The 27,954-nt window shown below is 38.9% G+C and overlaps 1 protein-coding gene across 11 annotated transcripts in view; it reads left to right on the top strand.

Annotated features, from left to right (window-relative positions):
- The window catches only part of HECTD1 (HECT domain E3 ubiquitin protein ligase 1), a 92,085-nt gene extending 64,757 nt beyond the window's left edge, over positions 1-27,328 (top strand). For 5 of the 11 annotated variants that reach the window (XM_073348930.2, XM_073348929.2, XM_073348932.2 and 2 more), the window contains 17 exons: positions 1,447-1,668; positions 3,943-4,076; positions 6,822-6,978; positions 7,962-8,184; positions 9,693-9,747; positions 9,996-10,178; positions 10,556-10,766; positions 10,843-10,928; positions 17,305-17,432; positions 20,003-20,204; positions 20,346-20,483; positions 21,216-21,823; positions 23,043-23,121; positions 23,215-23,308; positions 23,906-24,056; positions 25,299-25,443; positions 26,329-27,328. In XM_073348930.2, the coding sequence (XP_073205031.2) occupies positions 1,447-1,668; positions 3,943-4,076; positions 6,822-6,978; positions 7,962-8,184; positions 9,693-9,747; positions 9,996-10,178; positions 10,556-10,766; positions 10,843-10,928; positions 17,305-17,432; positions 20,003-20,204; positions 20,346-20,483; positions 21,216-21,823; positions 23,043-23,121; positions 23,215-23,308; positions 23,906-24,056; positions 25,299-25,443; positions 26,329-26,466 (2,954 nt within the window). In that variant the 3' untranslated portion in view covers positions 26,467-27,328. The remainder of the gene's footprint in view (positions 1-1,446; positions 1,669-3,942; positions 4,077-6,821; positions 6,979-7,961; positions 8,185-9,692; positions 9,748-9,995; positions 10,179-10,555; positions 10,767-10,842; positions 10,929-17,304; positions 17,433-20,002; positions 20,205-20,345; positions 20,484-21,215; positions 21,824-23,042; positions 23,122-23,214; positions 23,309-23,905; positions 24,057-25,298; positions 25,444-26,328) is intronic. The other 6 variants (XM_073348936.2, XM_073348934.2, XM_073348940.2 and 3 more) reach the window with 3 other exon arrangements.
- The last annotated feature ends 626 nt before the right edge of the window (positions 27,329-27,954 follow it).

The raw sequence follows: 27,954 nt of genomic DNA, 5'->3' as shown, positions 1-27,954 counted from the left end.
AATCTCATTGAAGTCAACGGGACAATTCACATGCTTAAAGTTAAGCATGTGCAGAAATATTTGCAGGATTGAGGTTTACGTGTTTGATTTCTTATAGATACACCGTACGGCACTGCATATATAATCACGGTCACCATGTAAATACCCAGAATTCTGCCCATTGAATTACAGTAAACAAAGCTGCACATATGTCAGTTATCATTAAGGCCCTACTTCATTCGTGATATTGTGGATCCTGCGATATTGGGCTACCACTACAGTTTTTATTTTAATTGGCTTGCTTTGCACAGTCCACAATTTTGCATACATTTTGATTATGCATTTAGTACTGCAATAACAGTAAAATATAAAAGGCTAAAGTGATTGGACTTGATTTCTACAGTAATTGTGTTAAGACTTTTATAATCTTCTGAAGTTTATATTGTACCAGTCACCTTTCTTTTGTAATGAATGTACTATTGTTGCAGCATAATGTCTCGTTAAAAAAAACAACAAAAAAACAGCAGGCATAACATAATACTAGAGTGTTTATATCCTTCCAGCAATTTTTTTTAAACAAATAGGTCTTCTCTGGCTTTTCCAAATTACTGCTATTAATAAAGGTCCATTATTACTTTTCTGTGATTTTCCATGTCTTGTCTGCACCTCAGCCACAATTATTTGAAGATCATCCAGTAATTCAAGTAGGGCCTTAATTATTATACATTTAAAATAAAACGCAATTAGTGTATTTTATGAGCATGTGTTCTTTTTTTCACGGTTCTTTTTTTCTTGTTTTTAGTCTTTAATGTTTTTTAAAAAGGTAAATTCAGAAAACGATTTTAAGATAAAATCATGGCTGAGATTTTTAACACAAGTTTGGAAATTAAGTTACATTTTTCATAGCACCTGTGACTGAAGTACATTGCCCATATTAATGAATAAACACAGTACATAGAATTAAACAAAACAGTACATATGTGAGAGAATGTCAGGTTAGGGTTTCTGTAGGATTTGTAAAATGCACAAACATCAGAATCTACAAAATTATATCCGTTCTAATGTTTCTAACTGTCTTTTTGCAGTTAGAATATTTTCTCTGTATATCTATTAAATTGTATTGACATTAGTTAGAGAAGAGATCAAATCAGATTAAACTGGGTTTTAAAGAAGGTATTGCAGATTTCCAAGGAATTTGTATACAGTGGGATGTATTTAATAAAATTTTGCTTAGTTTACATGGAGGTTGATCCAAACTGGACATGCGGTCTATTTTACACCCACCAAACAGTTGCTGTACACCTCTGTGTTTAGGACCCCTCTTCTCATAGGCTTCCTAGACAGGTTACCTATGGTGACTTTCAAGCCAAAAAACCCCACATTTTTTTTTTTTCCCCCAAACACAGGACTCATGCATGTAAATTGTGCTCTTCGAATCATTTATTGTATCTTACCATATCTTTATAGCTTCTCCTCTTATGGGTGCCCAAAGTTTTCCTAATCTGACTACAACTGGTACCACATCAACAGTGACCATGTCTACATCCAGTGTTACTAGCAGCAGCAATGTAGCTACAGCAACTACAGTTTTATCTGTTGGTCAGTCACTTAGTAACACTCTAACTACTAGCCTAACATCAACATCTAGTGAGAGCGATACAGGTCAGGAGGCAGAATATTCTTTATATGGTAAGTTTCATTTTTAAATGAACATAAGCAGACCTCCCATTAATGATTTTCCTTTTCTTCTTTATCTTTTTGATGGTTTTTTGTTTAGTATTTCATTTCCTGAACAGTGTTTGAGAGTTGAGCTGTTCACCTGTCATGAGTTATGCAAGGCTGTGCTCATTCAAAGGAATTTTGATATAATGGCAGTGTTTTTGTCCATTTTGTTTTTTATAGTCTAAATCTCTCTCCTGCACTCTTACTGATTTTTTTTATGTAGGCATTTAAATAATATATTTGATTTTTTGTAAAAATTGGACCAATGAGTTTAATGTCTAAAACCTTCAGTAAATAGGTGTATTTTAAAATCAAACATTCTTCTTTGTGTGTTGTATAGGTATATTGGTCCAGATTTTTAAAGGTATTTAGGCATTCCTGTGCTTAGCATTACCGTTCCTAACTGATTCAGGAGCCTAAATATCATTTTCAAAAGGGTCTGAATCCCTTTTGAAGATGAGATTTCGTCTCCTAAACCAGTTGCAATGCTATACACAGCAATGCCCAAATATCTTTTAAAAATCCAGGCCATTGCCTTTTATCTCAGCGATAACACATTTTATTTTATGAATCAATAGAGAGAGAGAGAGAGAGAGAGTGTGTGTGTGTGTGTGGTTCCAGGAATCCCAATACCAGAGGAATGTCAACAAATTGAAGGGAATTTAAAAAAAAGAAATGATTAAGAGGATGGAATGGTCTTATTTATGAGGAAAGACACAAAAGAACTTAAATGCACAATACAGATTAGCTTGGCTAAATGCTAACTATGGGATAAGATAAGCAGTTAAAGGGTGTAAATACTAAAATGGAAAAGGGGGAATTTAGGGTAGTCTAAGGTGAGTAATATATAGGAGTGAAAGGGATGAAATTGAGCCAAGGAAAATTTAGGCTGGATATCAGGAAATACTTTGTAGCATAGAGGTTTATTAAACTGGGGAATAGCCTCCTAAGGGAGGTCATGAGAACTCCATTACATGAGTCATTTAAAACTAAAATGAACAAAGCACTTAAAGAATGTAGAGAAGTTCTGTCTTGGGCCCCCGTCTAATGCCCATTCACTTCAATGGATTAGGCCCATTAGAGGGGATGGACAAGATGTCTGAATATGCCTTTTCCATTTCTAATTTCTTTGATTCTGTGATACTAAATGGAACTAGTGTCACTCAAATATCTACATGTTGACAGAAACTTTTGTTATGGCTCGGTGGCTGGGCTTAAAGCACACTGTACTCGGGAAAGACTGATGTGGTAGTCATAGAATTCCTGCTGGAGTCTTGGGAACGACACAGAGGTTGCTTGGATAGATGAATTTATTTGTTGTGCTCTGGTAGAGCCTCCATAGCAGAGGTGCAGATACCACCCCCCAACCCCACACACACACTAAAAAAAAATCCTCTTTAGTAGACACTAGGGGAGTACGGGTGATTATACATTTTATCTTTAAAAATGGTGTTAACAAATATATTATCAAAAGAGTCTGTTACATTATGTCATGGAGGTCGTGGAAGTCACTGATTCCGTGACTTCTGCAATGGCCCCCCAGCTAAGATTTAGTCAGGGGTATTTATAGTTCAAGTCATGGACAGGTCATGGGCTATGAATTTTTGTTTATTGCCCGTGATCTGTCTGTGACTTTGCCTAAAAATACCCATGATTAAATCATAGCCTTAGTCATGTGTCATGGTTTGGAACACACACTTAATGTTAGTAAAAAGGACACCATTAATTTGAAATTAGTCTAAAAATGAGTTAAAGGTATTTGAAGGTCGTAATCACCCCCGAGTACCGCTACCAATCTTTGTAGTTTTACAGTCCACATATTTACACAAATATGAAAGACCCACAATAAAAGGGGAAACTGACTGTGTGACTGAATATAAAATGCTATGAAATGCGTAATATAAACTGAAGAGGTAAAGTTTTTTTCCCCCATTTTTACCAGTTCTGTGATTGTAGGTGTTACTTCTAAGAAATAGTTAGACACATACACTGCTACGTATTTTTACTGTGTCCTTTGAACAGACTCCTGTTTCTTTGCCAAGTGTGCTACCTTAGGTGCTTTACCTTTTTTTCTTTTCCACATTGCCAGAGTATCTTGAACTAGGTTTTAGCCCTGTCTTCCTTAATAGTTATTTTGTTTAAATGAAATCTGTTTTCATTCTTTCTTCTCTGCTTTTAGTTTTCAAAATTATTTATTTATTTTTTTAAAATGGGTTTGTGTCTCTTTTATTTTATATATAGATTTTCTTGATAGCTGCCGGGCAAGTACTCTATTAGCAGAGTTAGAGGATGATGAGGATCTGCCTGAGCCAGATGAGGAAGATGATGAAAATGAAGATGACAATCAAGAAGATCAGGAATATGAGGAAGTTATGGTATAGTATATACCTACCATACAAAAATATTTTCCATTTAAATAAAGTATGCATATTGAAGGCTATGTAAAACACCCATAGATATGCTAGCAATGTGGGGACCTAGAACTGGCTTTTCTATCCTTAGAGCTTATTTAGAGTTTTATAATAAATACATAAGAGTACCCGCTCCATGCTCTGAGTCAACTTGACAAATTCTTAAAACAATTCAGCATAAATAGATATTGACAGTTACTTGCTAGTAGCACTATGCCAGCAGTAACATAAATATACCAAATTAATAAGCCTCACCAATTAAACCACTGTACTACCTCCCCAATCTGACCCTCGGTTTGTTGGCCAGCAATTAAAAATATGTCTTGCAGTGTGCCCTGAACGCTAATAAGCTTGGACTGTTACAGACTGTGATCAGGGAATGAAAATTAAAAGGTGCAGGGCCGTGATAGTGAGTGCCATTCCACCAGCTCCTTCTTTTTTGTACCAAAGGAGCCATAGCTCATGTGCTTCCATGGCAGTATCTTATAAGGAGAAAAGGAAATTTCTAACACTGGCAGGTCACAGCCTTTTCAGACCTTTATAGGCCAAAACCAGCATCTTAGAATCAGCCCAGAAACCAATGAGCAGCCAGTTCAGATCATAGATCACCAGTTTAATGTGCTGATAAAATGACACACAACTTAACAAATAGTCTGCCAAATTCTGAGTACCCGCTGCAGTTTCTGGGTGGATTTAAGACACAGCCCCATGCAGAGAGTATTGCAGTAATGAAATCTCCAGGTGACAAAGAAAAAGGATGATAGTTGCATCCAAAGTTTACTGTTCACTGTCAACATCAAAAGCAGTGGGTACAACCTTCTGGCTGTGTGAAAGTGAAAAAAGCTGACCTGCCACAGCTGCTACCTTCTCTCCTGTTATCGGCTGGGAATCTAATCAGGCTCCTGGACTGAGAACCTGATCCACAAATGATGGGAACACAACTTCAGTAACAAGAGCCAATGTTATTCTGGCCAAATCTTCTACTTCCCCTAGTTCAGTGATTCTCAATCAGAGAAACGCGTACCCTTGGAGATATGCAGAGGTCTTTCAGAGGGTACATCAACTCATCTAGATATTTGCCGGGTTTTACAACAAAGCACTAGCAAAGTCAGTACAAACTAAAATTTCAGCACGGCAATGACTTGTTTATATTGCTCTATATACTATACACTGAAATGTAACTACAATATTTATTTACAATATTATTCCAATGGATTTATAATTATATGGTAAAAATGAGAAAGTAAGCAATTTTTCAGTAATAGTTTCCTGTGACACTTGTGTATTTTTATGTCTGATTTTGTAATTTAAATAGTTTTTGAGAGAGGTGAAACTTGGGAGTACCCAAGACAAATCAGATTCCCGAAAGGTGTACAGTAGTCTGGCAAGATTGACCAGTATCACTTCAGACTTTAGATTGAATTTCGGTAGCTTTGGAAGAAAAAAAGTGCACTGTATTTAAAAATCCTTAAAAAAAAAAAAACCTCACACACACAGGTCTTGCCTGACCCATTGTGGTTGATTCCATGCTCTGGTTTGGTTCCTTGATAGCTGTGATGTCACAGTATGTATGTGCTGGGACCTCAGAAAAGGAGGTGGCGAGAATGGACATTGCAGGAGCTAAAATGAGAAACATAAGACTTCTGGTGGTAATGGTTCTGAATTTCCTCTTAGTTTGCCTACGGAGTAATTCTTCACATCTTTTCAGATGTATTGAACATCTACAAATCACCTTGACTTCATTGGGATTCATGTGTGCTCACACTTATGTAAATCTGGCGACTTAGATGCCTAAACATAGATTTAGAAACCTAATTTATGGGAATCCAAGTTTGACAGCTTTGGCCTTACTATTTTATCTTTGAAGGTTTCCTTAAATGTTTCAGTTATTTCCATGGGAATTTGTGAACAACCTCTTGTGGCTAATTTTACCTGCAAATTGAAGTATTTTTAAATCCTATTTTTTGTTAGTGGATAAGAGATCCTGGTAAGGTTGTGCTTTCAGTGAAAACTTTGAAACTATTTTTAAATATAGATCACTAAATGCTTCCCAATTAATTATTTTGAAGGCTAAAAATTAATTTTTAGTGAAAGTCATGGGCAGTAAACAAAAAATCACGGCCTGTGACCCGTCCATAAGTTTTACTATAAATGCCCCTGACTTAATCGTAGCTGCTTCTTGGGCCCCAGGACTGTGCAGCTACTCTGAGGCCACCCACTGGGGGTATGGCTGGCCCTGGGGCCGCGGCAGATGTGGAAGTCATGGAGGTTCCGGAAAGTCACGGTGTCTGTGACTTGTGTGACGTCTGTGACAGACTCTCAGCCTTAATTATTTTCCCTGTTGTCTTGTATTGATGAATAAAATTGTTTGGAGTGGCAGGGAGTGCATTTGTAGCTACAAACAGCGTCAATTTGTGAATAGTATTGCCAATGTGTATTTAATAGTAGTATTTTTTCAAAATGTAGATCTCAAAGCTCTTTACAAAAATGGGTAAGGATAGTTAACTCCCATTTTTCACTTGAAAAAAATGGAGGTTTTGACCTTGCTGAAGGTAACTTAAGAAGTTAGATCTTGGGAATAGAACCCCAGTACTCCTTTTTAGTTCGCTTTTAGTTTTACCTTCTATATAACTCTGCCTTATTTTGTAACTACTCTTTTTTGTTTAACTGTTGATCAAATGGTTTCTGTGTGGAATCTTGCTTCAACAGGAAGAAGAGGAATATGAAACTAAAGGTGGACGCAGAAGAACATGGGATGATGACTATGTATTGAAACGTCAGTTTTCTGCTTTGGTTCCTGCTTTTGACCCAAGACCTGGCCGTACTAATGTCCAACAGACAACTGATCTAGAAATTCCTCCACCAGGTATGCTGGAAGAACATGGATGCTATGTCTACATTGCAGTTAGACACCCACAGCTGGCCCAGGCTGCAAGGCTGTTTAATTGCAGTGAAGACTTCTGAGCTCTGGCAGCCACCCACCTTGCAGGATCCCAGAGCCTGGGTTGCAGCCTGAGCCTGAAATCAACTCTGCAGTTAAACAGTCCCACAGTCCAAGCCCCATGAATCTCCCATCAGCTGGCATCTAATTTGCCCTGAGAGTGCTTGTTCACACTGTAAAAGCAAGGTATTGTAGGCAGTGTTCCCTCTAATTTTTAACAGGCCGTGTGCGCAAAAATTTTTTTCTATGCTGCTGCCGAAGCACAAAAAAAAAAGAAAAAAGCCGAAGCTGGAGTGCGCGCGGTGTTTCGCCATGTGCACGTGGTTTCAGATCTGTGTGCATGCACACAGCTTAGAGGGAACAGTGACTGTAGGTCTTTCTATCTGTAGTGCCCAATAACTGGAAGAGAGTTGTGGCTTCAGCCTGCAAGCGTTGTACAATAAATATCCATCCTTAGTACAAACAAATTGAAAAGACCCAGTATAAGGGGAAGATATTAAGGCTTGAAGGAGAAATTTAAGTGCATCTGGTAATTTAAAGGGAAGGATGTTGTCAGGTCCCTTGCAATCCTCTGCTACTACGGGAGAACCTGATAGTGAAATTGAATGAAAGAAATAAAGTTAACTCTTCTGCTTTCATTGTCCAAACTGATAAATGCAAAAAAGTAAACAAATAAGTAAATCTAGGTTTCAGAAATTCCTTTAGCTGTTGGCAACATAGATACATCATGCTGTTTTTAATATAATTTTATCCTAACACTGTTCCTTTGGGATATAGACATTTAATATTAAATCAGTAAATGTTCTTTTAAGGGCATATTATTATTAATGTTAAGTAGTATGTGTGGGGAGTGCTTACGTTTCATGAATTTCTTGTTAATTGTTTCTTAAATGATTTTACAAATACAGGTACACCCCACTCAGAACTCCTGGAAGAAGTTGAGTGTATGCCATCACCTCGTTTAGCTCTTACCTTGAAAGTTACAGGTCTTGGTACAACTCGGGAAGTAGAGTTACCCCTAACAAATTTCCGATCTACCATCTTTTACTATGTACAGAAATTACTGCAGCTTTCCTGTAATGGCAATGTGAAATCTGATAAACTTAGACGTATTTGGGAGCCAACATACACGTAAGAGATTATAAATATATGAATGCATCTACAGTGGTTTTATTTGAGGATGACTGGCTAAGAAATTGCTGTAAAAATGCATGTTAAGATTTGTGACTGCCTTTTTCTCACAAGATGCAAAGAAAGTGATACCATCTGCAACAAATAACTTGAGGGAGAGAAGAGGGATTTTGCAGCAATGTAGAGTGGATCTGAAGAGGGTTGTTTCTGCCTGCTGCTCTTCTAAAAATGCAGTGTTGAAGGAGGTGCTGGGAAGTAATCAGTGTCCTTAATAAAACGTGTCTGCGATGGCCTACTAGGGATGTGACTCAGTCCCTGGCCATACCCTGCTATATAGACTTCATGTAAAAGATCTAAATCTTTCTTACATTCTGTTGCTTGTATTACAATTTTTTATCTACATTTTTTTATTGCAGATTCATTGTGGTTTTTGTAGTGCTTTGTAGAGTTTGGCATGGCTGATTTTGTATCTCTGATCTCATTAATAAAATTAGTGTTCAGTACAGTGGGGAGGTTTTTCATTCCATGAACTGTGAAGCATGATGCACTATTAATGTATTTTGGTTTTCTTCTGAGTCCCTATCCCAGTTACCTTTTCAGTAGTAGTGTATTTTCACTCATCCTGACCTTGTATCCAAGGAACTAACAGGTTTTTCTCTGAGCCATTTTCAGTATTGTTCCCTGAGGGTATGTCTGTGCTGCAGTTAGGAGGTATGTTTGTAGCAGGTGTAGACATACTTGAGCTACCTTTGATCTAGTTAGCCTGATCTACTTTAGAAGCCTTCAGTCATGTGCTTCAGGGTGTATCTACACTGAATTCAGGAAGTGTGATTACGAAATAGGTAGACATGTCCAAACTACCTTTTGATATAGCTAGATCAAAGTTAGCTCAAGGAACAATAGTAGTGAAACTGTGGCAACACAAGAGGCTGCACATGCTAGCCCCATCCCCCAACAGGACTCTAGTGCAGATGTAAGCAGCAGCCAGGCCTTCACTGCTGTTGCTACTTGAGCTCACTTTGATCTAGCGACATCAAAGGTAACTCAGATAGGTCTATATATGTTTCAGTCACACCTCTTGATTGTAGTGTAGACATATCCTGAAACATGACTGAAGGCATCCTAATGTAACCACATCCTTTCCCTACCTCTAGATAAATTCTGTTAGCAACATTCTAGAGAACAGCATTTATAGGATCACTCAGGCCCCATTTAAGCAAATGGAGCTTAAATGCTTTGCCAGAAAGGAATGGCCTTAAACACATGTTTCTGAGCATGAGTGTAAGTGTTCTGGTGAGTTGGGGCATCTCGCACTTGCTACCAGGAAGAACTGCTGCTACTGCTCTTCTACAAGTCACCTAATAATCAAGCAACTTCCAACAAAACAATAAAGTATAACTGCAGAATGTAGAGGCTGTACTAAGGAATCTGAGTGAATCAGTACAGCATTATTGTGCTATTCTGAAAAGCTATTTAAAAACATTCACACTAGTCTTTTCATGTTTTAGAATCATGTACAGAGAAATGAAGGATTCTGATAAAGAGAAAGAGAGTGGAAAAATGGTGAGACTGATTCTGGCACTTTTGTTAATCCCTACATTGTGTGGCTGTTTGAACTATAACAAGACAAATCATTGCAGTTTGTGAAATGCAACATTTTTTTAAAAAGCACTAACAGTTCTTGAATATTTAGAAGATATGAGTGGAAATTTTTGTCACTGCATGTTCCTAAAGAAATTGTGTACAATGCATGTGAAATCTTTCGGACTTTACAATCGGGAAAGACCAACATCTGGTGGTTCCTGTTGTAGGGTTGCTGGTCAGTAGAGCACGTGGAACAGTACCTTGGCACTGACGAATTGCCAAAGAATGACTTGATAACCTACCTGCAGAAGAATGCAGACTCCGCTTTCCTACGCCACTGGAAATTAACCGGCACAAATAAAAGTATTAGGAAAAACAGAAATTGTTCTCAGCTCATAGCTGCCTACAAGGTATATGTCCGCATCCAAACATGTTTTTTTTTTTGGTTGGGAATGGCGGTGTGCTTCATTTTGCAGCTTTGAAGGCTCTTGAGGAGGAGGGGTGTGAGATGTGACTACAAAATTGCTGTATGGTTCATGTGCCTAGATCAAGTTTAGTCTTTGCTGGCTCCATTTCTTTTACTTGCCTTTTTGTCAGGAGCATTAATATTAAAAAGCACTCAGATCATAGTCTGGACCATAGTACTGTTTGTACTTTTAAAAGTTTTAATTCTCTAAAAGGCTAAACACAATAACCCATTCTTGTTCGTAAAGTGACTAATTTACTTTGATACACTGTTGTAAAAATACTGGTCTCTATATTTTCATTCTAATAACCCTTTTTACAGGATTTTTGTGAGCATGGATCCAAATCTGGATTGAGCCAGGGAGCCATTTCCACTCTTCAGAACTCTGATATTCTTAGTTTGGCAAGAGAACAACCTCAGGCCAAAGCTGGTAGTGGGCAGAATTCCTGTGGTGTGGAAGATGTTCTGCAGTTACTCCGTATTCTGTATATAGTTGCAAGTGACCCTTACTCAGCACGAACTTCTCAAGAAGGTTTGTAATTAGCCTAACATGGTTTATTCAGCACTTTACCGAAAACAAAATAAACAAGTTCTGTTCATATTTTCAGAAGGAGATGAGCAGCTTCAGTTTAATTTTCCACCAGATGAATTCACAAGCAAAAAAATCACTACAAAAATTCTGCAACAGATTGAGGTAAACATAATATAAATGCTGTAGTTTTAAGACTTTTATATTCTTGATTGCTTTGGTTGTATGAAATTTAATAGCTGATTTGGTCATTTAGACTTCTGGATTCTTTTGCCCTTATTTATCACAAAGGTAAATTTATTTCCCTATTTTTAAAATCGTTAACTTTTTTTTTAAAGCAATACAGTCTGTCTAATCCAGATATAAAATAATATTATTAGATTCTTCTTTTTCCATCATAAAGATTGCACAAATATTGTGCCCTCCAAGCCCATGAAAAATAAATCAGCTGACCCTACTAAAATGGAAAAATCTTCTAGCGGGCACAGACTTTTGTAGTTAATTTTTCAAATTTGGGTCTTGATCCTGCAAAAACTTAAAATTTTAAGCACATGAGTAATCCCATTGAAATTATTGGGTCTGCTCAGATACTTAAAGTCAAGCACATACATAAGTATTTGCAGGACCAAGGTCTTATTTGTCACTTACATTTCAGTAAATCAAAAGTTTTGCTGTCCTAGCAATTTATCCAGAGACGCTGTGAAAGACCAGTGAGAGGTACTTAACTATCCTGAAACAACTCCATGCTCAGATCTCGATATATTAGTTGTAGATGGAATCCCTGACTTTGGAATCTGTATAGATGTACCTACGTTGGAAGAGGTTTGTTCTGTGATAAAGAAACTGCAAAGTGGGCTTGATGCTGGACCTGATGGCATAACACCTGAACTTCTCAGGTACACCATAGAGCCCATAAGTGGGCGTCTGCATACCTTTGCAGGACAGTGTGCAATTACTGGGGACTCTGCTTCCAACGCTAGCTTCGGCTATGCAGTATTATCATCCATAACAGATTCTAAAGCCCAAACTTCCCTAGCTGGGATGCTGCTTGAGAGTCACTTACAGAAGAGCACCCATGGGGACACTGCTCAAAGAAGAGGAAGTGACTCACCTGGTGCAGTAACGATGGTTCTTTGAGATGTATGTCCCTATAAGTGCTCCACAATCCACACGTGCATTCCACTATACGCACACCCCGAGCACGGTTGTCAGAAATTTTTCCCTCAGTGGTACCCATCAGGGCGACTCGAGCGCCCTGTGGTGCTATATGCTCAGAGTGCTGGTAGAAAGTAACCAGCCCACCCCATGTCCCCTCAGTTCCTTCTTACCACCTGTAACATTGGCTGGAACAGTTTTCCTTGCTTCAGCAAGCTCTCTCAGTGGTCTTCTTTTCCTTATAATTGTATATAGTTTGGTTAGTTGTAAATAGTTGGGTTTTTTTGCTGGTTTTAGTGTAGTTTGTTTAACTCGGAGAGTTAGCGGAGTTTTGTCCATTATACAGTGCTGAGGAATGCCTAGGTTGCCAGGCTTCAAGACCTTCCCCTCCTGCAACAAGGCTATGGCCCTGGGCGACCTGTACACCTCCCTGAAGTGCTTGGGAAAGGTTCATGTTGGGGACTGCTGCCAGTTTTGCAGAGACTTGTTGGTTTTTATGGACAACACTACAGACATGTTTTATCTCAACAGGCAGGGAGGGGCTCACTCTTCTTCCCTGTGTCAGGAAGCAGTTCAACTGTGGGAGTTTTGCATGGGCCAGTCAATCCATCTTCAGGCCTCTCACCTTCTGGGAGCACAGAACAGGCTGGCAGATGGCCTCATCAGGCCTTTCTCCAGTCATCACCCAAGTGGTCCATTCTTCCAGGTGTTTTCCAGCAGTGGGGGATTCCCCCGATAGACTTGTTTTCAACCGAGTACAACAGGAAGTGTCACCAGTTCTGCCTCCCTGTGAGGCCACAGTCTGGGATCTCTCATGGATGCCTTCCTGCTACCGTAGTCAGGTCACCTTTTCTACGCTTCCTCCCATGCATCCCGCTAATGCATAAGGTTCTACTAATGATCAAGCGAGACCAGGCCCGTGTCATTCTGATAGCCCCAGCATTGCCTCACCAACATTGGTTGACCACTATGCTGGGCCTGTCAGTGGCAACTCCAGTCTTGCTTCTCTCAGGAGCATGGTCGACTGCTCCACTCAAACCTCAGATCCCTTCACCTGATGGCCTGGAAACTCCATGGCTAAATCCTGGAGAGCAGGCTTGCTCAGAGCAGGTTTATCAGGTCCTATTAGGTTGTAGGAAGCCCTCCACCAGGGTTACTTACCTCTCAAAGTGGAAGTGGTTCTCGTCTGAGTGTCCCAACGCAGAGTCTTGCCTACGCGTTCATCAGCACAGGAAATACTCAAGTATTTGTTATACCTGGAGCAGCAAGGGTTAGCTATCTCCTCAGTCCAGCTTCACCTCTCAGCAATATTGGCTTTCCACCTTTGGGTGGATAAGCAGTCCATTTTTTCATGAGATGTCTATCTAGTTCCTCAAAGGCCCAGAAGGATTATAGCCCCAAGTGTGTGAGCCAGTTCCTCCCTGAGACCTGTACCTGGAGTTATCAAAGCTTATAGGACGCCCATTTGAAGTGTTGGCAACGTGCTCCTTATTATACCTCTCGGAAGGTGGCTTTCTTCGTGGCCCTCACTTCGGCCAGAAGGGTCTTGGAGATCTGTGTCCTCACATTGGAAGGATAAGGTGCAGTTACGTCCTGACCCTAGTTTCCTCCCGAAGGTGGGTTCTCAGTTTCATAGCAAATAGACAGTCTTCCTTCTTGTTTTCTACCTGAAGCCATATGCAAATAGGGAAGTGCCACATTGCATGTCGGACAAGCCCTAGCTGTGTACATAGAAACTATTCTGTAAATCCACCCAACTGTTATAGTGGTAGCTGACAGGATGAAGGGTCTCCCCATCTCTAGTCAGAGAATTTCATCCTGGATCACATCATGCATTTGCACATGTTATGATCGTGTGTCTGTTCCGCCACTAACTAACCTGACTCCACATTTCATGAGGTCACAAGTTTCGGCAGCGCCATTCCTAGTGCAAATGCTATTCAGGACATTTGCAGAGCAGCGACTTGTTCATTGGTGCACGTGTTCTCTTCCCATTACGCCATCACTCAGCAGTCCAGGGACAGTGTCAAATTTGGTTGAGCTGTTTTGCAGTTGGCCTGTCTATCCCACCACCTGTGCAACTGCTTGAGAGTCCCTTACAGTGGAATGCACATGTGCAATCAATCACTCAAAAAAGAAAAATGGTAACCTTCTGTAAGTGTTTTTCTTTGAGAGTTGTTGCATGTGTCCATTCCATGACCCTCTCTTCTCCCACTCTACGTTGGAGTTGGCCAGAAAGAAGAAACAGAGGGGGCACGGGGTCAGCTGGGCACTTTATACCAGCGCTATGAGCGTACGGCACCAGAGGGTGCTATAGGCGCCCCAGCGTGTACCATTGAGGGAAAAATTTTCAGCAACTGTGTTCGGGGAGTGTACGCACCAAGCGTGGAAAGGACATGTGTAACACATCACAAAGAACAACATTTAAGGAAGGTTAGTAACTGTGTTTTCTGTTCCTGGAAAGGTTTTTATACATAGCTTGGTTGCTCAGCTCCAGCTGTGAAACGCTGTCATCCAGAGCAATTGGGCTCCACTGTTAGGTGATCTACAGTGGATGCTATACTTGCTCTTTGTCTTTTATCTGAGATCCATCACAAATTCCATCATCCTTTGACAGCAACATATGTAGATCTAAAGGCAACCTTCAGTTTTGTCCATAGAGCTGCTTGTGAAAGGACCTATGAGGCATTCCCGACATCCTCTTGAGGTTAATTCAAGATCTGAGTAATGACTCGGGCACAGGTGCAATGGGGGACGCATAGGTCTGACAGGTTTTGCACTAGATCTGGGTTGAAGCAGGGATGTGCCCTGGCCTTAGCCCTATTCTGCAATGCAATGGATTGGCTCCTTGAACATATCTTTGCCAGTACTGGTAAAACTGTCAGTTCAACTCCTTTTACTGACCTGGATTATGCGGATGATGTTGTTTTCTTTGGCCAGGATGCAGACGACCAGCTTCCAGCATATGGAAGCTGCCCTTGGTCTAAGGGTTTCTTGGGCAAAAACAAAAATCCACTGTCGGCACAAAAGTTGTGATACAACACATCTGTGCTGCTGGACAAACTGTGAAAGTAGTGGATGATTTCGTCTGTGTAGACAGTAAATTGTTATTAAATGGGCACAGCTAGCCAGACCTAAGGAGAATTGGTTTAGCAGCCTCTGTCATGAAGGACCTGCATAGGGTCTGGAGCCAGAAGAAGGTGAAATTATAAACCAAAGTATGGATTTATCAAACCTGTGTGCATCTAATCTTCTTATACGGATCTGAAACATCGACATTGCTTAAACAAGACAGCAGGAGACTGGAAACATTTCATATACAGTAAAAGCTGTTTTATCTAGCATGTTGTGGAGGAATGGGGGGTGCCGGTAAGTGAAAAATGTGGGTTAACTAGGAGGGAGGGAGTTTGGGTGGGGATGGGGGTGCGGGAGAGGGTGCAGGGCATGGACTCTGGGAGGGAATTTGGGTGCAGGGCACGGGAGGAGGTTACGAGTACCGGATCCAGAGGGTGCTCTCCTCGGATGGCTTCCCACAAGCAGTGACCTGTCTTGGCTGCTCCTAGGCGGAGGTGTGGCAGGCAGCTCTGCGCGCTGCCTCCGCAATTCCCATTGGCCAAGAACAGTGGCCAGTGGGAGCTGCAGGGGCAGCACCTGCAGGTGGAGGCAGCGCACAGGGCAGCCTGCCACACCTACACCTGGGAGCAGCTGGGACAGGTAGCCGCTTGCGAGAAAACGCCTGAGGTGAGCGGCCCCAGATCCAGCACCCTGTCCTGCGCCCCAAGCCCCCTCCTGAACCCAAACTCCCTGTCAGAGCCCGCGCTCCACATCCCCTCCCACATGCCAACCCCCTACCATTCCTGCACCAACCGGACTGTAAACTGGACTTTCAATGAAGATCAGAAATGCTGGTTCATATAGCATTCCGGTTGGTGAAGTGCTGGATAAATCAGCTTTTACTGTACATTGCTAGTGGTGACTGCTGGGCATAACATGGTTTGATTATATCTGTAATAAGGATGTATTATTGAGAACTGGCCATAAAAGGATTGAAGTCCTCATTGGTTACTGCCAGTTAACATTTTCCAGTCATATAGCCTGTTTCCGAGATGAAGTCTCATATATCAAGCCCTGCAGATCAGACTTGAGGTCAGGAGATGAGATTACTTGGCCATGCACTGCCAGTGGCCATGTGGTTGTCCATGATTAACCTGGCGGTATTAGATTAGTAATTACCCTCTAGAGCTTTTAGACACTTGGTATGAAGCCGTATAATCTGACCACCGACATTGTTCGCTACAGACCCTGGTTATCTAAGAGTGATGATGGAGGTGGTGTAGTCGAGGCCAATGATATGCAACAGTGAAATATAATAACTAGGTTGTGGCTCCGCTAGATCCAATCAGTGGAGTAATTTAGGCCTAATTTGGAGTTTGACAAGGAGCTGACGGTAGATACAAAGCTGCCTGCAGAATTTTGTTCAGGTTTATGCATTATTAACTTAACTCCTGTTCCAGGACCACAGTCTTCCTTTGCTTATATTTGTGTAACATTTTGAGGGCATGCCATTGCATAGGTATAACTCCTTTGAAGACAATAGCATTGCATGGGTGTAACTGGGGGAAGAATCTGGTCTTCAGTATCTGTATTACTGATATTGAGAGCTAGAAAGAACTTGATATTTAGATCAGACTGAGCTTGCAAACTGGCACTTAGAAAATCCATCTTTTTATATGTAAACTGATCAAACTTGATATGAAGCTGTTGATGCACAATAAAAATGAAACTTGAAGATATGCTAATTTTAAAGAGTGGAAGCACATTTTATATCTAATAATTCTGACATTCCTGATTCTTAAAAATTCTTCAATTCCTCCACTCATTTTTTGTATGTGTGCTTTAAGGTCAATCAAAATTTCTTCAATTTTTTTCCCTCAGATATCTAGATAATGGCCTCAGGCTCTGTAAATGAGTTGCCAGAAGTCTTCAGGTTTTTCTTTTAAGTTTTTCATGGTCCTATCTAGGGCATCCAGGTGCTTACATTATCTTTGCTCTGCTTAATCATTCCTGCAATATTATTGAGCAGATCAGGAGAAACTGTATTCTCGGGGTGAAAAATGTTGCTCCTTGGTACTTCTATCCCATCCCTTGTCCCAGTGGTTCATTGTTTCTCAGTGGATGGCGTGCCCTCAGGCACCTAACATCCCACTCAGACAGAGTACTTGAAACGTCATCAACCTTTTCATTCACTGATTTTAAAAAAAATGATTTTTACCCCAGCAGGCGTAAAAAGTCGGTTCAGAGTAAACCTTGTTCTCTGTGCATCTGTCTATCATGTTTGGCAACCTGACCCGGTATTTTAAACAGTTATTTCTGTGTTAAATTACAGGAACCATTGGCACTAGCAAGTGGCGCTTTGCCAGATTGGTGTGAACAGTTAACTAGCAAGTGTCCATTCTTAATACCATTTGAAACTAGACAGCTGTATTTCACTTGCACAGCATTTGGAGCATCAAGGTAAGAGACATGATCATATCAGAATGAATGGATTCTGAGATGTCTTGAGTGTTTAATTAGGTTTTTTGCAGTGAACTTGACTTCCCCTAGCATGAAAAATCGTAGGAGTGTTTTTCTTTGCATATTTAAGGAGTTTTTAAAATAAACTTAATTTCTAAGAAAAGGGGAAAATCTGTGAATGTTTTTAATAAGATTTTTTTGATAACTTACAGCTGTTTGTTTATGCACTGTGCCAAGGGGTTCTGGGGTGGATGGCCTTTCTGTGGTTTGATGTTCCGTCGGAAACTTCATGTAGATCCTCAGCATGTCAATTTAGTTTGCATGTGTGCTGTGGCAGGCAGCTAAAGCTATAACAGCTGATGGTTTTGTTTGGGTCTCAAATCAAATAGTTTATTACTTGTTTTAATTTCAGCACAGACCACATTGGTAAGCATAGTTGTAAGAGAGAATAGACAATTAAGATACATTTGTGAGTTTAGTTTTATGTAATGAAAAGGAGAACGAAGCGTCATTGAACCGTGCTAGCAGAGACTCATTTTTAATAGTCTAGAACATTCCTAAAACTTTGTTACGTTATGTGACACTTACAAACTACATGATGGTGCAGCATGATATAAAGGTTTTATTGACATTCGTTTGGGATGATCTGCATTACTCTGTCAAAGTTGCATCAATAAAAATTGATACCCATATACCATGCCAGTATATTACCCTCTTCTCCCTCTAGCGTTTCCTGTACTGAGCACAAGAAAGAGGAAAAGGGGACTTTTCCCTTATATCAGTCCCTTATATCAGTTTCAGTTTATATATACACACAATATTTTTGTTCTTTAACATGCTGACATTAATCCTTCAGGGTAGTAGTGTGAAACAATGAGGCTTGACATTTTCTCTGCCTAATGAAAAAAATTCCTTTTTTTCTAGCTCCGCATTGCCATGAAATCTCAGAGTTTTAAAATCTTGGTATTTTTATAGAATAGTATATAGCCGTGATACTCAGACTGAGGCTTGCAAGTGGCTTTTTAATGTGTCTCCTCCAGCTCTTTGCAGCACATGATATTAAAACACTGATTTAATTATTAACCAGTCAGGATGTTTTTACTATATTATTAACCAGCTGTAGTTGATAAAAATAATAATATTTGGTCAGTCATTTTCCTGTGAGAATAATGCCTACATTTATCTATTAAAATATAAAAACAGAAAATGAAACAATGAATTCACACTACTGTGGCTCTTTTGGGTAATGCTGATCACTAATTTGGCTCCTGTATCACTGAGGTCTGTATCAGTGCTATATAGAAAAGCTGAATCAGGAACATCCTAGGCCTTGGGCAGGTATAATTTGAAGGGAGAAGGAGGAAACAGCTCTTCAGCTAATGAATGTGGTGGCTGTTTGAATTTGCTCAGGGATTTGGAATATTGAAATACATCCTTGTTAGATGGATAAGTAGGTTTGTGATAAATTGCACTGGTTTGAGAAATTTAAACTGCACAAGCATGTGAAACATATCACATGGCTGTTATCTCCGCATTTATGTGCATGTGTTTTTAATACATATAATACAAGATAAATGTTTTACAATGTTCTTTACATATAAAAGGCATCCTCCAGAGCATACTCCTGCAATTTATTTTCAGTACTTTGTATATGTTTCAACTTACAGAGGCTCTCAAAGCACTTAAAAAAAATTAAACCTCTCAGTAGCCCTGTGGGATATATAGATTTATATAAAAATATATTCAGTGACTTGCCTACAGTTGAAAAGCAGCCAAGTGGGTAGATTAGGGAGTAGTTTGTTGTTGATGATGATGACAGAGAGTATGAGAGAATTAATAACAACGCCTTTGTATAGGTGGTGTTAATAGTAATTGCAGTTCTTGTTTAATTGGTAAGGGCTTAAAAAACTTAACAGGGAGACCTTCCCTCTGAAATTCTAACAATTTAAGGAAATTATGGCTAAAATTACTTGATTTTTTCTATCCTTTACACTGTTATGTTTTTACTTTTTCTTCTTTTAACTACATGTGTGAATGACACTTATTTTTGCTTTTTCTGGCTTGTCGATGTGTTACAGAATTGGGTTATATAACCTAAAATACTCATCTTTATGACCAGTATAGTATATTCCTATTTCACGGACATAATGTGAGTTTTAATTTAATAAGTGTCTGCTTTGAGAACTTCAGATATACAGCACTACTGTAAGTGCAAAGCTTATTTCCTTTTATTCACTCCCATTGCAGTTAGTAGGAGTTATGCACTCAGGTCAAGTATTATATATCAGTGTTGTGTTTTGCTATATTATTCATTTAACACCAGAAGTTGAGGGTGATATTAATGCAAAATGAATTATTACTTATTTGAATTTATAAAACAACAAGAGGTATGTATCTAAACAGTCTAGGTGCCTCTGAAAATGTTTAGAAATGCAACAAATCAATACAGCACGTAGTGTTTATGGTTTAACAGCATGACTTGCACATCTGCTTATCTCAGAATTCCCATGAATGAAATATGCTAATAACTTATAATTTTAAGAAATATTTATATTTTTTTCTGTTACCAGAGCAATTGTATGGCTACAGAACAGACGTGAGGCCACTGTTGAACGGACGAGGACCACAAGTACAGTGCGACGGGACGATCCAGGAGAATTCAGAGTTGGACGCCTCAAACATGAAAGAGTGAAAGTTCCACGAGGTGAATCCCTGATGGAATGGGCTGAAAATATCATGCAGATTCATGCAGACCGAAAGTCTGTTCTAGAGGTAAAACATGTCTCCCTAGCAGAGTAGTTTTAAAACACTTTTATGGAAGGCAGCTGTGAATTATATAGCTAGCTGACCAATATTGAGTCTTTTCTTTTTCTACTATTTCTTTTCATTATTAACTTTCATTGTGTATTTCAGGTGGAGTTTTTAGGAGAAGAAGGAACAGGCCTGGGACCTACATTGGAGTTCTATGCACTGGTGGCAGCAGAATTTCAGAGGACAGAACTGGGAACTTGGCTTTGTGATGATGATTTTCCAGATGATGAATCACGTCAGGTATGGATCATTTTTACTTGTGGTTGTTCAGAGAAAAACAAATATTATGTGGTAATAAAAGTAGCTCTCTGGTACTCTCACTAGCTGTTGAAAGTCTTGAATCCATGTATTATAGGCAAGCCTGGTAGTACCGCTTATTATCAAGGTTTCCTGACACTTCCCATGATGACAGTACTCTGTTGGGGTTTTTTTTTGTTGCTAATAACTATGCCAAACTTTAACCATATAGGTTGAAATTTTCTATGCCGGGGTCTACCTTCATTTGAATTTTTTTTGGAAGATTTCAGCTAAAATGGCTCCGCTGTTTCAGAGAACAAAATTAAGGAAAAATACATTTTTGTCCACGTTAAGAAATTCTCAGTGGTGTTGATGAGCTCTAGTATGCCCCATTCTGGCATTTTCTAACTATTGAGTGCTTGACTTTTTCGTACTTTATCTTTTAGTGTAGGGGTGGGCGTGTGTATAGTTACGTTGATGATTTAAGCTGAGAGAACATAGGATTCAGGTTGCTCTTCTACTTTTACTATATTTGGATTGCTACGTGTTAACAAATATTACAACAACAATATTGAGTGTTATATCTACATTTGAACTGAAATGAAACATCTGAAGGTTGTTTTTTAAATGTTTTTCTTCTGAGAAGGTAAATAATAGACTAATATAAACACAGTGTATATATTTAAACTCATCTAGCACAAAGCTACCATTTCTCCCCTTTTTCCTTAAATCCAGGTTGATATTGGAGGTGGATTAAAACCCCCTGGATACTATGTACAGAGATCATGTGGACTTTTCACAGCACCGTTCCCACAAGATAGTGATGAACTTGAAAGAATAACCAAACTCTTTCATTTCCTTGGAATTTTCTTGGCTAAATGCATTCAGGATAACAGACTGGTGGATTTGCCCATTTCTAAACCTTTCTTTAAACTCATGTGTATGGGTGACATTAAAAGTAACATGAGTAAATTGATCTACGAGTCACGGGGTGATAGAGACTTGCACTGCACTGAAAGTCAATCGGAGGCTTCTACAGAAGAGGGACATGATTCACTGTCAGTAGGAAGTTTTGAAGAAGACTCCAAGTCCGAATTTATCCTTGATCCACCGAAACCTAAACCTCCTGCTTGGTTTAATGGAATTTTAACATGGGAGGACTTTGAATTAGTAAACCCACATAGAGCCAGATTTTTAAAAGATATTAAAGACCTTGCAGTTAAAAGACGTCAAATTTTAAGTAACAAAGGTCTTTCAGAAGATGAAAAGAACACAAAACTACAGGAATTAATGCTGAAGAACCCATCAGGTTCCGGGCCTCCGCTTAGCATAGAGGATTTAGGGTAAGAGATGTCATTTTTATATTTATACATACATTTTATACACACAGTTCTGCTTAGTGGAATTACTAATATCTGTATGTACATTCATAAAATAAAAAATTCAGTTTCATTTCTGAAGATTACAGTGACATATTTATTTAAAAGTAGCGGTGCTATCACAGGTTTTCTGGCAAAACCCAGGTTGGTTAATTACATTCTGTATCCTTAAAGTTCTTGCATAGTGGCAGCTTGAAAATGTTTTTTGATTACCATATTAAATGATTGCTGTGCACCATGCATTGTTTGCCATGTGGACCCTCAGAGTAGGCTGCATTTCACTGGTGGATGAAATCATAACTTTGGATACAGTTTATGAAGCCCTTTACTAAGAAAATAAAACAGTAAATACTCTATTATATCAAGCATATATATGATGTATTTTAGAAACATCCTTTAAATGGCATTAACTGGTAATACCGTTATTGTTATTTAAAAACTTTAAACCCAGTATATGCTGTTTATATTTATTTTTTTCTTTTGGAACCCAGACTCCACTGGGTTTACACTGGTTCTCTCTGATTACAAATTAGAGTGACAGCTGTGTGTGTGAAAGCAGAGTCCACAACAGTGACAAACAAGAGTCTGGAGATCTGTAGGATTTGTCTGTATTATCAGTCCATTAAGGTTCCAGTCCTGCCATAGGCGACCGCAGGCAGATCCCTGCACTCTCACATATTCCCACTGACTTCAGAGAGGTTGCATGAGTACGTAGGGGTCCATCCACGCTGAGCCTGTTGCAGGATCAGGGCCTAAATGTCTCGTAACTTCAGTTGCTTCATGCTACTGCTAATATTATCCCTGGAAATATTGAGAATGTTTGTTCCTGTTTGTATGATTTTAAACTAAAAGATGACCTACTAAAAAAGGTTTCAAAATGTAATGATCAAGATAATTTATGTTTAACTGTTTGAAACTTTAGACACTTGTCAAAGCAGAGTGGAAAAAGTGGCCTATATGTAAATACACAAATCCATTGAAAAAAATCTATTTTTATCTTGTCTATTGCATTGCTTTCTAATATGGTGTCAGCAGTCATGTTCTTATATAAAACGATCCACAAGCTGTTTTCATGGTAATAAGATGAGACACTATCCTTTTTTAGATAATAACAAATCTAATATTTGCTGCAAAAGCAGTCACTGATTTAAATAATCTATTAAAACCTGTCCTTATTTTGCAGTCTGAATTTCCAGTTCTGCCCATCATCCAGAGTATATGGGTTTACAGCTGTGGATCTCAAGCCAAATGGTGAAGATGAGGTTAGGAAACAAACCCCCTTACAGGATTTTAACAGTATGCCATCTCAGCAATCATTGACTCTTTTTTATATCATGTGTATATTTTCTTTATAGATGGTAACTATGGATAATGCAGAGGAGTATGTGGAGCTAATGTTTGACTTCTGCATGCAGACGGGCATACAGAAACAGATGGATGCATTTAGAGGTAACTTAACCATAGCAGATTATGTGCACATTTAGCTGGATGTATTGGCATTCAGGATTTCCTGATTTAATGTAGTGGTATAGAATGTCACTCAAAACCACTGTTTTAAAAACAAACTGCATATGGTAAAATAATAATTATTATGGTTCCTAACCACTACTAGTGTTAATATGTATAGTAAATGGAAATACTGACACATTTTAAACTCACTGTCATTTACTATTGTGGTGTATGCTATTGCTAGCAAATAGTTATATACACACAAATCCCAATTCTGAACCAACCACCAACTGGTTTAAAAGAATAGACGATTTATTCAATTTAACCTAACCTAACTCTTTACCAAAAATAAAAATGAGAGTTCTGGCATAGCAAACAGTTCATGCAACAGGCTGACTGTAGTGTTGACAATTAAAGCTGCTGCCATTATTAACTTTTGCTTTAAGTGTAGTAATCCTGTTTCTTCATTTGACTTAGCTAAAGAACCATAGTTTAAAAATATTACTTCTGGTTCAATGATTAAATGTTTAAAAACTGAAATTATTGTGAATACATTCTTGTGACTATATTTTTTTACTTGTATCTTTATAAATTAAGATGGTTTCAATCGAGTCTTCCCAATGGAGAAGCTGAGTTCCTTCAGCCATGAGGAAGTTCAGATGATTCTTTGTGGAAATCAGTCACCATCTTGGGCAGCTGAGGATATCATCAACTACACAGAACCTAAACTTGGCTACACACGAGATAGGTGCCTATTAGTCTAACCTTGTTTTTAACATCACTTAAGAAATACGTATAACGATAACATCCATATATTCCTTACATGAAGATTCTAAATTGGAGGGACTGCTGATCAGCGTGAAGACCATGTGGAACAAACATGGCAGTGGATGTAATCTTTGTATTTTTCCAATAGATAGTCTTAATTCTGGATGAGGAGTTTGAGGTGGTGGTGACAAAACAGAAAAATGAGATTGACATTCAGAGGAGTAGGTTAATAGAATCCCAATGTTGGCTTCTTGTCACAGAGATAACATTAATTTGGTTTTATTTTTACCTATATGGTGTCTAAATTGTAATTCATTTGTGGATTGTCCTGGAATCAATTTTTATTTCTATTAAAGAAGGCTGCTAGGAAGAACCCATGCAGTTTTGTGAGCTCCCACAGCTGGTTTTGCAGGAGTAGAATACAAATTAATTTTTCTTCGGTGTATTGGTGTTATAGTACTGAAGATGCTGTGTAACAGGGGTCATCTGTATACCCATTCTCTGAGCAAGTATGAGGACCTTATTAGCATATGCTGGCTGATGCACTTCTAGTTCATTGTCAGGGTGCAGTTTGTTAACTCTGTCATTGATCTAAAGGAGGTGGGAGTGTCTCTTTGTAGGGAACCAGGGTTTAAAACAGTGATGTCTGTCGGGAAATCATGGGGGAGAAATTTTAGGCTGAGGTTTATGTTTTAGTTGTTGTTTGAGTTGCCAATAAAGTGAAAACACAGGAAGTGGGTATGTTTGAACACTGAAGGTTGAATTCTCAGTTACACAAATGCCCCTTTGCACCACTTTGGTGGTGTGAAATGATTTTAAAGTGTCCTTAGTGTAACTGAGACGAGGCCCAGTATGTGTGGATTCTGTTAAGAGCAGGCTTGGAACTCTGCCTAACTACCAATTCACACATAAGGAATAAATGGAGATCTGTTACTTCCATCTCCAGCAGTAACATGGAGAATTGATATGTCCTCCTGTAGGTTTTGCCATGTAACATCTGGCAAAGAAATTTTTAAAAAATATCATTTTCATCTTTTTCTTTCTTATAAATGCTTTCTGCTTAATTCAGTAATGAATTGGCATGAATATTTTAAACCAACAGTTTCCCTTTAAGTTTGTGTAAAGACATTGGGTTTAATGTCTCAAGTTACAAAATTCTCTTTCCTTCATCACAAACATTTTGTTGGTGTTCATATATTTTTAAATTTTTTTTTTTTTTTAGTCCTGGATTCCTTCGATTTGTGAGAGTTTTGTGTGGTATGTCTTCGGATGAAAGAAAAGCATTTCTCCAGTTCACTACTGGCTGTTCAACACTCCCACCAGGAGGACTGGCTAACCTACATCCCCGGCTCACTGTTGTGCGCAAGGTATAGGCTCTTCAGGGTACCTCTGAACTTAAGCTTTTTGCTTACAAAAAAACTACATCTGCCACTTAAATAAAACACACTGTTAATCTTATAGTTCCTCATCAACACTCAATATTTTCTGTTAGCCTTTCACTCCAACTCTTCTCCAACTCTGTACTCTCGTATATATTCTCATAAAAAGGAACTAAGGAAATGTGTATGTAAACTAAGTACACTTCAATCTCTCTTAGCCTTTATTTGGTTGATACCCCCATCCTTTAGCATCTCATTGTTTTTACGCATGAAGTAGAGCTGGGTGGGAAACAGTTTTCCCATCTTGTGAAAATTTTCAGAGATTTCAAAAAAATTCCCTTTTCACATTGGGGCAAAACTGAAACCTTTTGACATTTTTTCATCAGAATTAAGAGAGAGAGAGAGTGCGCACCATCCCAGAGTATCTAGTAGCCCAGTGGGAGAGGAAACCACCTGATATATGGGACACTCGGGTTCAAGTCCTTGCTCTTGCCTGATTTAGAATAGGTACTTGAACCTCGATTTCCCACATCCCAGATGTGTACTGTAATCACTGGGCTATTTGGTATTCTGGGATGGGTTCCTCTCTCTCTCCCTCCCTCCTTCCCTCTCTGACTACAAATTCCTGGACCTTGGAAACCTTTCCAAAGAGAGTTACACTAAAACTGATACATTCCTGCAAAAAGTTTCAGTTGTGGCAATTTGGAATTTCACACCAACAACAAAATCTGTGAAAAAATTCCCAACCAACTCTAGCATGAAGTGGAGTGTAAATTTGACAGAGGAGAAAGGACCTATGTATTTTTATCATGTACGTATAATACAATAAACTATAGCAGTACATAAATAATAATCATCCTTCCCTATTCTCAGGTTGATGCTACAGATGCAAGTTATCCATCTGTGAATACCTGTGTGCATTACCTTAAATTGCCTGAGTATTCCTCTGAGGAGATTATGAGGGAGCGCCTGCTAGCTGCTACTATGGAAAAAGGCTTTCATCTCAATTGAATTGCTCTGTGCAACATGGGACATGAGAAACTGTTTGGTATTAGTGAAGCCTCTTGTGTTTGTGTGCAGAAAATATGATCTCCACGCTGTGCTCTGATAAGACTTACCTTTTTTCCACCTGTGAGGCTTTAGGAACACGTGGAAAAAGTTTGTTAGCTGCTAATGACAAAACAAATCCCTGTAACTACACAGCCAGCAAGTAAATGGCACAGAACACTGTGTGATGCTTCAAGGGCTTGCACGACTGGAAATTAAGGTGGTTCTCTTTGACTGTTCCAAAGAGCAGATCTGCAGATTTTCAGTGTTCACTGATATAAATTTCTAAGTGTATTTGTGTAAAGTTTGTCATTTAATACCTTGTACACTACAGTTGCCATCACTGATCCCTGTTTTGCTGGCTTTAGACTAACTGGTCAAAAACTTGCTTCCTTAAATCTTAGAGTTAATGGGCATCACATGCTTTTTTTTTTTCAATGGTGCTTGCACTATTGGCGTATTCTAGTGTTGTTTTTTCTTGGGGGTGGGGGGGTGTTTGTTTTTTGTTTTTGCATATAATCATGCACAACTTTTTTTTTTTCCTTTCAACTGGGAATATATTTTGATTTCTTAAATGCCCTGCTATAAAGATCAAATCCTTAAGTGTGTTTGTGCAGCTCAACAATAAAGCTATTAAAAAACAAAACAAAACACTGGTTCCTGGTGCAAGGCACACTTAAAGCAAGTTTTACTTTTGGTTGTACTTTCCTTGTATATTATAAACATTTATTTAACTTGTTGCAGTTTGAAATTTAAAAAAATTTCCAATGTGTATGCTCAACAATAATCATTAAAATGTTTGCAGCGTACAAAAGTGTCTCCTCTGAATATTTCTCTCATACTCCTCAAATATTAGTTACATAGATTAGATATCTTATTTTGATTTGGTCAAATGTAAGGGTTCTGAAAGCATTACTTTTGAAGAAATGTGGCTTATTTTTCTAAGTTTAAGAAAATAGAAATTGGGGTATAAGAGCAAATAAGTGACCTGTTCATTAGGGTGTCTGTTGGCTAAGCCAGGGCGTTCAGAGTTTTGCAGTGTAACTTTCTGAGAACTAGCACAGTGCTGTTTCAGTATTTTTCACACATGATATGAATGATACTAAGTTTGCATATTGCATCAGGGTGAATGACTGTACCCCACAAGATGCAATTGATTAAAGTTTTTTGAGGGTGCAATGGCTGTCTTGATTGAACCATGTATTGTAATTTTGTTATGGTGGTCAGTGACTACTTATAAAGGTGAAGTAAATAAGATGTTATTACACTTTTAACAGAAGTGTCTTGAACCAATCAAAAGCTTATAAGAAAAATGCATATTTTTCAGTCCCCTTCATTGAATAGTCTTCAGCAGGGGGTGTTTCCCATCTCCAGATCAACTGCAGACAGACCAGATCTGTGCTCTGAGCCTGGGCTTGCCTCTCAAAGAGCACTCCCCAGAATTCTAGGCCT

The sequence above is a fragment of the Lepidochelys kempii genome, chromosome 6 (assembly GCF_965140285.1).
Source record: "Lepidochelys kempii isolate rLepKem1 chromosome 6, rLepKem1.hap1, whole genome shotgun sequence".
NCBI classification, from domain to species: domain Eukaryota; kingdom Metazoa; phylum Chordata; order Testudines; family Cheloniidae; genus Lepidochelys; species Lepidochelys kempii.
The sequence above is the reverse complement of the archived record's forward strand: the minus strand, read 5'-3'. Positions and strand labels throughout refer to the sequence as shown.